Source organism: Phoenix dactylifera, chromosome 13 (assembly GCF_009389715.1).
Source record: "Phoenix dactylifera cultivar Barhee BC4 chromosome 13, palm_55x_up_171113_PBpolish2nd_filt_p, whole genome shotgun sequence".
In the NCBI taxonomy this organism is placed as follows: domain Eukaryota; kingdom Viridiplantae; phylum Streptophyta; class Magnoliopsida; order Arecales; family Arecaceae; genus Phoenix; species Phoenix dactylifera.
The window spans coordinates 630,648-643,788 of NC_052404.1; the positions used below are offsets into that span (position 1 = coordinate 630,648).

Below are 13,141 nucleotides of genomic sequence, written 5' to 3' on the forward strand. Positions count from 1 at the left end.
AAAGGTATCTCAAAATAATAAAAATTAAAAATATTGATAAGTGTGGAGTATAACATGATGCGGGTTACGACCACAAAAGATAAATATTCTATTACAAGAAACAATATTTAACTAAAACCCTGTGTGTAGAAACTATGAAAATCAACCACATATTATACAATGAATATTAATATATTCTTATAAACTAACTTTATATATCTGCGCATATGTGTCTATACAGAGCAGGTAGGTTTGTTGCAATTCACTCAATCCCTTAACCCAAGCCCAAACCAATATGATCATATTTCTAAAAGTTGGAACCAAAACCAACACTATCCTATTAGGAACCTGGATGAAACCAATCCAACAATGTAAGTTTGGCCTGGTTCTCAACTTGACCCAAATCTATATGCAACGCTGAAATAAGCCATAGAAGGAATCAACAAAAATCAATCTATGGGGAAGTAAAGCTTACATTTCAATTAACTTAAAGCTCTAGAAGCAATATGTAGTATATATGTGTTACGGGGGAACTCAGCCACCATGCCCCACGTGACCGGCACGCGCGCCCAAGAAGACTACAGCTGCCCCTTGATCCAGTAACCCGACCCCGAGTCGGATATCTTCGGCCTCGCAGCCCGACCCCAAGTCGGCTGCCCCTTGATCCAGCAGTCCGACCCCGAGTCGGATATCTTCGGCTTCGCAGCCCGACCCCGAGACGGCTGCCCCTTGATCCAGCAGTCCGACCCCGAGTCGGATATCTTCGGCTTCGCAGCCCGACCCCGAGTCGGCTGCCCCTTGATCCAGCAATCCGACCCCGAGTCGGCAATCTCTCGACAACGACAGGCTGTTCCCCCGAAGCACGCCGCGACCCTCTGCTCCACTACTCCCTGCAACGGTCGTATCCGGCGCTGCTCCACGATCTCCTGTAACAGCCGTACAAAGCGGAGCTCCACTACGCCCTGTCATGGCCGTACCCAGCGCTGCCCCACGACGCCCTGTAACGGCCATGTCAGTGGCAACTCCATCGTGCCACACGATGACCAACCCCCCAGAAGGACCCCCCAGCCTGGTATATATGCGGCTGGGGGGAGAAGGGGGGAGGTAAGCAATACCTTCCAGAGCATCCTCTTACTTGCTACTATCGTCTTTCCTTCTCCTCCAATCTCCTCTGACTTGATCGTCGGAGGGCCCCACTACCCCAGTGGTGGTGCGAGGCTTGCTTGCAGGTTTTTCGGTGGAAGGTGGAGCGTGATCAACACCAACCAAGGCAACTCAGACGGAACCCCGTTCACACCGCAGTGCCAATCGTTCTCGGTTTGGACCACCAGCAACAGTTGGCGCTAGAGGAAGGGCCCGAATCTCAGAACGATCGTAATGGCACGGCGAGGTGGTCGTGGAGCTTCCAATGCTTCCGGTCGCGGGGCCTCTCGCGCCTCCGGCCGGGAGGCAGCCGCATCTCCAACACACTCTCAGCAACATTCCACCGCCCCACCTCCCATTCAGATGGTCGAAGCCGCTCGGTTCGACCAGTTAGCCCAGCAGGTTCGCATCCTCGCGGAGGCAGTGCAGAACCTGCAGGGTGTGATGTCTCGAGCGCCGCAGCGGGCCCAGGAGCCGCTGCTCCCTGAGCGCTCACCTGTCCTCCTCAACCCGCGCTCCTTCCTCTCCCATGGGGAGGAGCGCCGGCGCGAGGAAGATTCTCGAGCACGGTCCGTTCTGCCGGGACCTTCTCATCGGAGCTGCGCGGGGTACGAGAGGCGGACCCGGGCGCGTTCCCAGACCCCCCAGTCCTCGAGGAGCCCGCACTCCAGTCGGTCCCCCTCGCGCCGCTCCTTGTCTCCCACCCACCGGTCGCGCTCCCTGGACCGGCGGGTGGACGATCTCCACAGACAACTCAAGGTCCTGAAGGGCCACTCCAAAGATCCCTTCGCCGACTCGGAGATCTCCTCCCAGCCGGCGCTTGCCTCGAGGATCCTGCGGACCCCAAATCCGCCGGGGTTCAAAATGCCGGCGATCGAGCCCTATGACGGGGCAGCGGACCCGCGGGATCACGTCGAGAGTTTCAGGACCCTTATGCTCCTCCACGGAGCATCAGATCCTCTCCTCTGCAAGGCCTTCCCGGCGACCCTCCGTGGCCCGGCAAGGGCGTGGTTCGCCGGCCTGGAGGCTAACTCAATCCAGTCCTTCGACCAATTTACTCGCCTCTTCATCACCCATTTCGCCGTCAGTAGCCGGCGGCGACTGGTCTCCGACTCCCTCTTCGATGTCCGGCAAAACGAGGGAGAAAGCTTGCGGGATTATCTTACCCGCTTCAACAAGGCTACGCTTGAAGTCCGGAACCTGAGCCAGGAGGTGGCTCTTTCAGCCCTGAAGCATGGCTTCTGAAAGAGCAGACTCACCTTCTCCCTGGACAAACGCCTGCCGCGGAGCTTCCCGGAGCTGTTGTCCCGGGCGAACCAGTATGCGGACGCCGAGGAAGCGGCCGCCCACCGGAGCAAGGAGGCCGCTGAGATCCCTCCAAAGCTCGGGAAGAAAAGGCGAAAAGAGGCACCCCAGAGGAGGAGCCCGACGCCCCAGCGTCGGCGCAGAAGCCCGTCGCCGGCGAGGAACCACGGTGCCCCACGCCATCGTTCTCCGCCCCGACGTTTCAACCGGTACACTCCTCTCCTGACTCCCCGGGCCCAGATCCTCATGGAGATCAAGGGGCGGGAGGACCTCCCGGTCCCGAGACAGATGAAGAAGATCCCTGGGAGGAGGCCCTCTCGGGCATACTGTGAGTACCACCGGGACCACGGCCACGACACCGAAGACTGCTTCCAGCTTCGGGACGAGATCGAGGCTCTCATCCGCCGAGGGCGTCTCGGTCGATATGTGAACGACCGACGTCCCCCCGCAGACCCGCGTCCGGCCGACCCGGCCCCTCAGGAGCCTCGGGCAGAATCGACACCCTTGCCAGGCCTTCCTCGAAGCCTAAGACAAAGGAGTCGGACCCCGCGTCCGACATATCACGGACAAACTCGTCAGACTGACGATAGGCCTGTACCGCCCCCGACATGTCACGGGTGAACTCGGCGGACTGACGATAAACCTGTACCGCCTGACGCCCGATCTCCGCACTCTTCTCGGCCAGCGTCGCCTCTGCTCGCTCCATAATCTGAGCTTTTGCCTCCAAGACCTTCGCCACAATCCGGTCATCCGCCTCGGAGGAGACCCTCAGCAGATCAGCCTGGGCCTCCTTGTGCTTCGCCTCGGCAGTGATGCGAGCAGCCTCAGCCTCCTCCAGGCGCGAATGAAGCTCCTGGTCGCTCGCGCGGGACTTCTCCAAGGCCGACTCCAATTCGCCCAGCTTGGCTTCAAGAGACCGGGTTCGGTTGCGGGCGTTGTCGGCTGACCGCTGGGCCTTCTCCCACCTCTCCCGGTAGTCGGTAGCCTTCCGGGACTGCTTCTCGGCCCGCTCCTCCGCCTTCTTGATCTCGCCCTCGAGACCCGAGGCAACCTTGAGTTGCTCCTGAGCCTCCAACAGTTGCTTCTCGAGGGTGGCGAAGCCGAGTGCCCGCTCTTCGGCCACCTGGAGCCTCGTCTCGAGGTCCCTGGTCGTCCTCCCCGCCGCAGCCTGACCTCCCTCCTCTACTGCCTTCAGTTGGCTCTCGGCCCTCGCCAGAAGCCTCGTCTGTTCCTCGTAGCACTCCTCCAGGCGGATCATGTACTGGGCGAGCTAAGAGATAGGAAAAACGAGGGCGTCAGGCGGGGATCAACAGAGCCTATAAATGATGAAAGCGACCAAAAGAACACTCACCGACATGAGACAGACGCAGCTGGCAGCCCCAACGTCAGGGACCCTCATCTCCCGGACCTGCCTGCGGTCCTTCTCCAGCAGCACCGTCTCGATGAGGTTTCGGGCGCCGGCGAAAGTGAAGGCCGACCCCGACTTCTCCCCGGAGTCGGACGGTGGTTCTGCAGCCTTACCCTTACCCATCGCTTGGGGAAGAGTCATGCTGACCATGCTCGGGGCGGGGACCGCCCCTGGAATTGACAGGGTCCTGCTCGGCCGGGGCCTCGGCGCGTCCCTCCTCGTATCATCCGGAGCCGACCGAGTCGAAGGCTGGGCTGGGGACCGATCACGTCCGACCCGTCCATCTCGGGCGCGCCCGGGTGATGCCTCCGGAGAAACGGTAGTCTCGGCATCGGAGGGCTGAGACAGCGTCAACTGCCGGTCCGAGCCCGCGGCGTCCCCTTGATCGGTGGGTTCGGACTCGTCTGTCGGCGTCGGAGTCGCCTGCCGGCGGGACTTCTTCGCCGGTGGGGCCCCACTCGGAGGAGCTCGTTTCTTCCTCCGGACTGCTTCCAGCAGGGACGACCTACCAACAGCCGTTGCCTTGTCCGACCGCATGACGTCGTCGATCTCTGCAAAAAGGACGAGGTGGTCGGAGGCTGAGAAACTGAAGGAAAGAACGAGACGAAAGAGGAGAAAGGAGCTAAAAAAGAAATGGTGGCGGGCTCACGGTCAGCGGGGACCGAGCTCAGACCGACGTTCACCAAGGTATCCTCGGAAATAAGGCGAGCCACCGGGGGGAGCCGGCCCTCGGCAACCAACCCCTTCAAGACGGCGACGCCACCGGATTCCTCCCTCGACAACCTCGATAGGCCGATCGGGGACTTCATCGGCGTCTCCCAGGTTGCCCTGATTCCCCAAGAGGGATCTGCGTCAACGAAAAAGAAACGCCCCTTCCAGCCGTGAATGGAGGAAGGAGCCTCCTTGACGAGGCCGCACCCTCGCCGCGACGCAAAGCACCACCACCCTTTGTCCTGGGGGTGGCCGCTCAGGCCGTAGCATTCCCAAAAGACATTCAGGGTGGCGGGAACCTCGTGCATGCGGCAGAGAACCTGGAAGGCCGTCAGGGCGCGCCATGAGTTCGGCACCAGTTGCGTCGGCGCCACTCTTAAACCCCGGAGCACCTGCACGACTAAGTCTGAAGGGGGGAAGCGGAACCCGGCCTGGAGGATGCCCTCATTGATGGCGACCTTCCCTGGAGGAGGATGGGACATCCTCTCCTCAGGCCCCGGGAGCGTAACGTTGCAGGCTTCGGGAAGGTGGTACCGAGCCACGAATCCATCTAAGTCTTCGGAGGCCAGCTCCGACTTAATGCGGTCTGCTCTCACTTCGCCCATCCCTAATGGCCAATGAATCTACGGTCAGGACGGGGTCAAGAAGGGGGAAAGGACCGGAACGACTGGAGTACACTAATACAAAAGGAGAAAGTATGGAGAACCCTAAATTGAAGAATGGGGCAACTCACCGGAAGAGAAGGAAGAACGGCTCCGAGAGCGTCAAAGGAGGAGCAAGCGAACAGTCCGACGGCAATGACGGCAGCGCAAAGGAGAAACTCGAAGATGTCTGTAAAGAGAAAGGCGGACGGAGGAGGACCCCCGGTTAAATAGGCGGAAAGGTGGGTGACGCCAGAGGACGCCTGGCTGCCGAAGGGTCGCTCGCGCCCCAAAGGCGAATCGACGCCATTAAGGAAGGATGTCCGCCGAAATCCTCAGACTGCCAGGTCAGCAACAACCGCCATACGCCATAAAGAAGGCGGGGAGCTCGAAGCGCGCGCGCCTCTCCGAGGGATGGCGGCAATCTCGAAGCATCACTTCCTTCACCCGTTCCCCTTCTGGTTCCAGGCTCGGAAGTGGGGGGCTACTGTTACGGGGGAACTCAGCCACCATGCCCCACGTGACCGGCACGCGCGCCCAAGAAGACTACAGCTGCCCCTTGATCCAGTAACCCGACCCCGAGTCGGATATCTTCGGCCTCGCAGCCCGACCCCAAGTCGGCTGCCCCTTGATCCAGCAGTCCGACCCCGAGTCGGATATCTTCGGCTTCGCAGCCCGACCCCGAGTCGGCTGCCCCTTGATCCAGCAGTCCGACCCCGAGTCGGATATCTTCGGCTTCGCAGCCCGACCCCGAGTCGGCTGCCCCTTGATCCAGCAGTCCGACCCCGAGTCGGATATCTTCGGCTTCGCAGCCCGACTCCGAGTCGGCTGCCCCTTGATCCAGCAATCCGACCCCGAGTCGGCAATCTCTCGACAACGACAGGCTGTTCCCCCGAAGCACGCCGCGACCCTCTGCTCCACTACTCCCTGCAACGGTCGTATCCGGCGCTGCTCCACGATCTCCTGTAACAGCCGTACAAAGCGGAGCTCCACTACGCCCTGTCATGGCCGTACCCAGCGCTGCCCCACGACGCCCTGTAACGGCCATGTCAGTGGCAACTCCATCGTGCCACACGATGACCAACCCCCCAGAAGGACCCCCCAGCCTGGTAAATATGCGGCTGGGGGGAGAAGGGGGGAGGTAAGCAATACCTTCCAGAGCATCCTCTTACTTGCTACTATCGTCTTTCCTTCTCCTCCAATCTCCTCTGACTTGATCGTCGGAGGGCCCCCACTACCCTAGTGGTGGTGCGAGGCTTGCTTGCAGGTTTCCCCGGTGGAAGGTGGAGCGTGATCAACACCAACCAAGGCAACTCAGACGGAACCCCGTTCACACCGCAGTGCCAATCGTTCTCGGTTTGGACCACCAGCAACAATATGCATGTAGTGTCATCATCTCTAATTATTAATTGTAAACTACTAGAAAATATAGAAAATTGTCAAAAGCAAAAATAAGCCTTAAAAAAGCACATGCTGCTTATGAATTGTGCAAGAATGATACCATTAACAAAATTAATTAAACTTATTTGACATGAAAATGTGACATATACTTGTCTTGTAAAGAGCATTCGTGCATGTAGTATAGATACTTGTGCTGGTTAAATAATGCCTTTAAAAGGTAGTTGTCATTTTAATAGGTTCTTTTGAAAAATATTATTTTAATTTCTAGTTGAACCCTAAACAATAAAAGCACTCTAGAAGGCTTTATCTAGGAGTTGATAATAACAGTAAAAACATAAATCTCATAATCCTAAGTCATTGAACAATTAAAGATGACGATCCTTTGGCCCAACTTCAATCCATATTACACAAATTTGCTTCCCTATTCCTTTTCTATCCATAGGCTAATGAATATCCTTAGATGATGTTGTGTGACCTCACCTTTCCACTGTAACTATTCACTATCTCTAATTTTTCATATATGTTGATGATAAATGGTGGAGCTTGGTGCCATACGTTCCCTTGATCTAATTGATCTAACAAATTTTAGTGATATAAGTGATGGAATTGATTAACTTAATGAATTATAAATCATACCTTGATTCGCTAAATCCATCTTTAATTGCGCTCTGGGCTTTGAAATGCGTGCGCAGCCTCGATCACCGGTGATCTGAACAAAGGTTAGCGAGTAATCTTCTGGAGAGAGAGCACTTAATGCGTGTTTTGAGAAGGGGTCTAACAGGCTATTTATAGCCCTCTCCAGGGACCAAACGCTGCAGGTGGTTACACCCGTGAAGAGTCACCCCCCATCAAGGTAACTCTTCACTGCTGTGAAAATACCGTAATGCCCTTGTGATTATCAAGATTTACGAAATTCAAGGGACACTTGTCAAGATGTGGGTTCTAATTAAACGGGATCAGGGTTTAATTAAACGGGATCCAACATTCTCCCACTTGGACCATATTGACGCCATTTGTCAATGTGGGCCACAACTTGACGGGATCCCAACATTCTCCCATTCGGACCATATTGATAAGTGAAATATCCTTAGCACTTGAATTTTATAATCTGTATACGCGTGTTCTTTCTATCCTGATATCAATTTGGGCAAGCTTTATGTTTGATTACTTTGAGAATAATAATACGAACCATGGCGGAAATAACACCTATTTGATCGGCGTATAACCTTCCATGATCACTATATTACTAAACCATCATAACCAAACCCTTATGAATGAACTTCTCATAAAATTCATTCTTTGGTCACAATTTCTGCTACCATAGTATGCATAAACCATATGAATTCATTAAAGCAGAAAATATAATATATGTGATTTACAACCATCTAAAATGTGCACAATAATACATCAATTAATTTATACAGAAAAGGCCCATTTGACCAACATGCTCCTTGTGCAATCCCGGAGCTATTGCTTTGGTCAAAGGATCTGCTAACATAAGCACAGTATTGATGTATTGAACTGAAACTTTATGGTCTTCACATTTTTCCTTTATAACAAGATATTTCACCTCCATGTGCTTATTTCCATTAGATATCTTGTTATTCTTTATTGAGGAAACTGCTGCTAAATTATCACAATATAACTTTATGGGCCGTGAAATAGTGTCCACGATCTGTAGGCCTGCGATAAAGTTCCTCAACCAAATAGCCTGTGTAACTGCATCATAGCATGCTAATAACTCAGCCTCCATTGTTGAAGCAGCTGTCATCTTTTGCTTCGAACTCTTCCACGAGACTGCACCACCAGCTAGTAGAAAGATATAACCTGATGTTGATTTTCTACTATCTGGACATCCCGCAAAGTCTGAGTCTGAGTATCCAACTATCTCCAAAAGATCGGATTTGTTGTATGTGAGCATATGATCTTGAGTTCCTTGAAGATATCTCAATACTTTCTTTGCAGCTCTCCAATGTTCCATTCCTGGATTAGCTTGAAATCTCCCCAGTAATCCCACAACATATGCTATATCAGGTCTGGTACAGACTTGAGCATACATTAAAGTCCCAATTAGTGAAGCATATGGAAAAGCTTTCATATGCTCCCTTTCAATTTCATTCCTCGGAGATTGTGATTGGCTCAACTTTTCACCTTTAGTAATAGGCACTGGGCTTGGTTTGGAATTTTCCATACCAAATCTCTCCAACATTTTCTTAATGTAGGCTTTTTGAGATAGACAAACTTTTCCCTTAGATCTATCTCTATGAACCTCAATGCCGATGACATATGAGGCTTCACCCATATCCTTCATATCAAAATTACTGGAGAGAAATTGCTTAGTCTCTCTAAGCAATGCCAAATCACTGCTAGCAAGCAAAATGTCATCTACATATAGGACTAGAAAAATAAATCGACTCCCACTGATCTTAAGATAAATACATCTATCAACAACATTTTCTACAAAGCCAAATGTAGAAATGACGTTATTGAACTTAAGATACCACTGTCGGGATGATTGCTTGAGTCCATATATAGACTTATTTAGCTTGCAAACTTTTTGACTCTGACCTTCTGAAACAAAACCTTCAGGTTGTTTCATGTAAACTTCTTCCTCTAAATCTCCATTAAGAAATGCAGTTCTCACATCCATTTGGTGCAGCTCTAAGTCAAAATGAGCCACCAAAGCCATAATTATCCTTAAAGAATCCTTCTTTGAAACTGGAGAGAAGGTTTCATGATAATCAATACCCTCCTTTTGAGTAAATCCTTTGGCAACAAGTCTGGCCTTATGTCGCTCTACCTTACCCTTGGAGTCTCTTTTGGTTTTAAAAACCCATTTGCAGCGTACTGCAGTAGCCCCAGGAGGTAGTTCAACAAGATTCCAAACATTGTTTTTAGCCATAGAATCTATCTCATCTTTCATAGCATCTAGCCATTTGGAGGAATTTACTGAATTTATGGCTTGTGAGAAATTTATTGGATCATCTATATTGCCAATGTCATAATCATTTTCTTGAAGGTATACTATATAATCTGGTGGAATTGGAGATCTCCTTACCCTTGATGACCTTCTTAAAGTTGCTTCTTGATCCACTGGTTCTATAGGTGGAGGAGCAACATTCTCAGTGATAACTGGCACAGATTCAAGTGGAACATTAATAGTAGACTCATCCTCCTCCAAATCATTATCAATGATAGGTAGAGGAATCATTGGCTGCTTATTTGAATCTTGCACACCATACGGAGTTTGCTTTTCCTCAAAATTAATTTCTTGAGGTGTTATACTCCCACTGATTTGGTCATTTCAAGGAATCTAGTATTTCTTGTCTCCACAATCCTCAAAGTATGATTAGGACAATAAAATCTGTATCCCTTGGACTTTTCTGGATAACCAATAAAATAACAACTAATGGTTCTAAAGTCCAACTTTTTCTCTTGTGGGTTGTACACCCTTGCCTCAGCTTGACACCCCCAAATGTGTAGATGTCTTAAACTAGGTTTCCTACCTGTCCAAACTTCATAGGGTGTTTTTGAGACAGCTTTAGTAGGAACCCTGTTTAGAATATACGCAGCGGTTTTTAAGGCATCACCCCACAGAGAAATTGGGAGAGTTGAGTGACTAATCATACTTCTTACCATCTCCATTAATGTTCGGTTTCTTCTTTCCGCAACTCCATTTTGATCAGGAGTACCAGGCATAGTATATTGTGCAACTATACCTTGCTCTTGAAGAAATCGAGCAAATGGACCTAAATGTTGTCCAGTTTCAGTATACCTACCGTAGTATTCACCACCTCTATCTGATCTCACAACTTTAATCTTTTTATCAAGTTGTAACTCTACCTCTGTTTTGAAAAGCTTAAAGGCATTTAATGCCTCAGCCTTGTCATACAACAAGTAGAGATACCCATAGCGTGAGTAATCATCAATAAAGGTGATAAAATACTTATGACCAGTAAAACATGGGGTCGAAAAGGGCCCACATATATTTGTATGTATGAGATCCAATAAATTTGTACTTCTAATGGCACCTTTCTTAAACTTGTTAGTCTGCTTTCCCTTGATGCAGTCTAAACAAGTTTCAAAATCACCATAGTCAAGAGTTGGTAAAATTCCATCATTTACTAATCTCTTGATTCTTTTTATGGAGATATGGCCTAATCTTCGGTGCCATAACATAGAGGAATTTTCATTTATTAGGCTACGTTTTAATCCATAATGATCTTTATTTTGCAGGGATAAAAGGGATAGCTCAAAGGATGTATCAAGGTCTAATTTGAATAAACCATCCTCTAACAAGCAATTACCAACAACAATATTATTCAAAGAAAGGTTTACAAAAGACCGTCCAAATGAAACGGTATATCCAAAGGAAGTAAGTTTAGAAACAGATATCAAGTTTCTTGAAAATCCAGGTACATAGAAGGTATTTTCTAGATACAAAATATGGCCAGTCTTTAAGGTCAATTTGAACGTTCCAACAGCTTCCACATGTGAACGCATCTTATTTCCCATTATGATGCTTCGCTCACTTTCCGTTGGAATTCTTTTGTTCAACAATCCCTGCAAAGTTTTACATATATGGATAGTAGCACCAGAGTCAATCCACCATGTGTTATGAGGTACATCAATAAAATTTGATTCATAACACACTAAGGAAAGAAAATTACCTTTCTTTTCGAGCCATTTCTTGTACTTGATGCAGTCCTTTTTCAAATGTCCTTGTTTCTTACAGAAGAAGCACTTTATTTGCCTTTTGTCAGTCACTTTGGCTGACATTTTCATTTTCTTCTTCTTAACAGGAATATGATGACTGGTACTGCCGACCTCTTTATGTCATTTTCCCTTATGAGAGGTGAGATAAACACTCTCTTGCCTCTCTTGTTTTATTCTCTGCTCCTCATCAAAACACATGGCTAGAAGTTGATTCATAGTCCATTTTTCTGTATGTGTGTTGTATGAGATCTTAAATGGTGCATACTCCATAGGCAGAGAATTAAGGACAAAGTGTACAAGAAAAGTTTCTGACATATCTACTTCCAATGATTTTAATTGGGCAGCGATGTCACGTAATTCCATAATGTGCTCGCGTATGCCACCATTATCATTATACTTTAAGGAAGCAAACCTTGATATTAAGGTGCTGGCTAGGGCTTTCTTTGAACTCACAAATTGCTCTTCTACTGCTGTTAAGAATTCTCTTGCAGTTTTGCAATCTGGAATTGAGCCCCTTATCTTTCTGGAGATATGATTTTGTATGAGTAAAAGACTTAAGCGGTTTGACCGCTCCCACCTCTCATACAACTTTTTCTCCTCTGGCGTAGTTTCCTCCGTGGGGACAGGTGGCATATCCTCACGAAGTGCCAGATCAATATCCATGCACCCTAAAGTAAATGTCAGCCTTTCTTTCCATTCCGAGAAATTTGAACCATTAAGTATTGGGATGCATGATGTAGATTGTGAAAAAACTGTCGGAAACAAAGCTGCAAAACATACGCTTACTATCAATATGCATGCTATAATTACGCTAAAACCTTATCTAAATCACTAACCCATATTAGCAATTTAGTGAGTAAATCAAAATTAACTTTACATGATTTACCCCTTTACGATAAAACTAATGTATTAAGTATGATATTTAATGAACTTTATATATCTAGTTGAAAAATCCAAAGAATAACAGCCAGATCAGCTCCAGATCGGTGGTGGAGCACTAGGCTCACTTAAGTATCAGCCTTTCTTAGGCACGTATGCCTTTTTGACAAGCTTTTCTTAGACACCGTTATTCAATGGATAAAATTTTACTAGATATTGTTCAATGTTAATGAGGAATTCAAGGCCTTTGGGCAACAAGATTTCATCATAAATATCATACTAATAACATTATTTCATCCCATCATTAACTTTGTATAATGATTTCCCTTTGGGGCCGGTTCATTATATATGATGCAACTATTCAATTTCATGAGATGATGATAAAAAGACTCTTTATTGATTAAACTAAAGCATTCTAAAATTTATGGGATGCTTTGGCTCGTCACCACAAATATGCAAAAATTTAATCATTTATATAAGATGCTTTGGCTCGTCTCATGCATATATCATCCTTTTATCATGAAAAATATGAATAATTTAAACAATCATGTATCATCATAAGAAAGCATCTAAATTGATCATTTATGTAATAAATTCATTACAGGGACCAATATGTAATAATCGGTGTACTGTTCTGTAATAAATCCTAAGTACAGGGATCAAATAAATATATTTTAGGACCTTTCTGTAATTTATCTTTCGTCTGGGGACCATAGATGAATTTCGGAATCCCCTTGTTCAGAATAACATATTGTCAGGGGTTTCTGTGCAAAACTTACAGTTTAGTCAAAAGGATTCGGGTTTCGGGTTGCGGGGCGAAGCCCAATAACCCGAAACCTGTTAATCCCTTCACCTTTTTTTTTTTTTTTAAATTAACCGGATTCGGGTTGCGGGTTTAGAAAACCCGAAACCCGTTAATCCCTTCACTGTTCATCTTTCCCAAACGAAAAGAGGAGAA

The 13,141-nt window shown here is 48.3% G+C and overlaps 1 protein-coding gene and 1 long non-coding RNA gene across 2 annotated transcripts; both read right to left on the bottom strand.

The window, feature by feature from the left end:
• Window positions 1-10,881: 10,881 nt before the first annotated feature.
• Window positions 10,882-11,418, bottom strand: LOC120112835. The gene is made up of 2 exons (XR_005514457.1): window positions 11,259-11,418; window positions 10,882-11,151 (listed from the first exon to the last, which is right to left on the bottom strand). It is a non-coding gene; the product is annotated as an uncharacterized LOC120112835 (long non-coding RNA).
• A 6-nt stretch (window positions 11,419-11,424) lies between these two features.
• Window positions 11,425-11,967, bottom strand: LOC120112930. Its single transcript, XM_039133143.1, has one exon. It carries the CDS (start codon window positions 11,965-11,967, stop codon window positions 11,425-11,427), a length of 543 nt encoding a protein of 180 aa, XP_038989071.1.
• Between the last annotated feature and the right edge of the window lie 1,174 nt (window positions 11,968-13,141).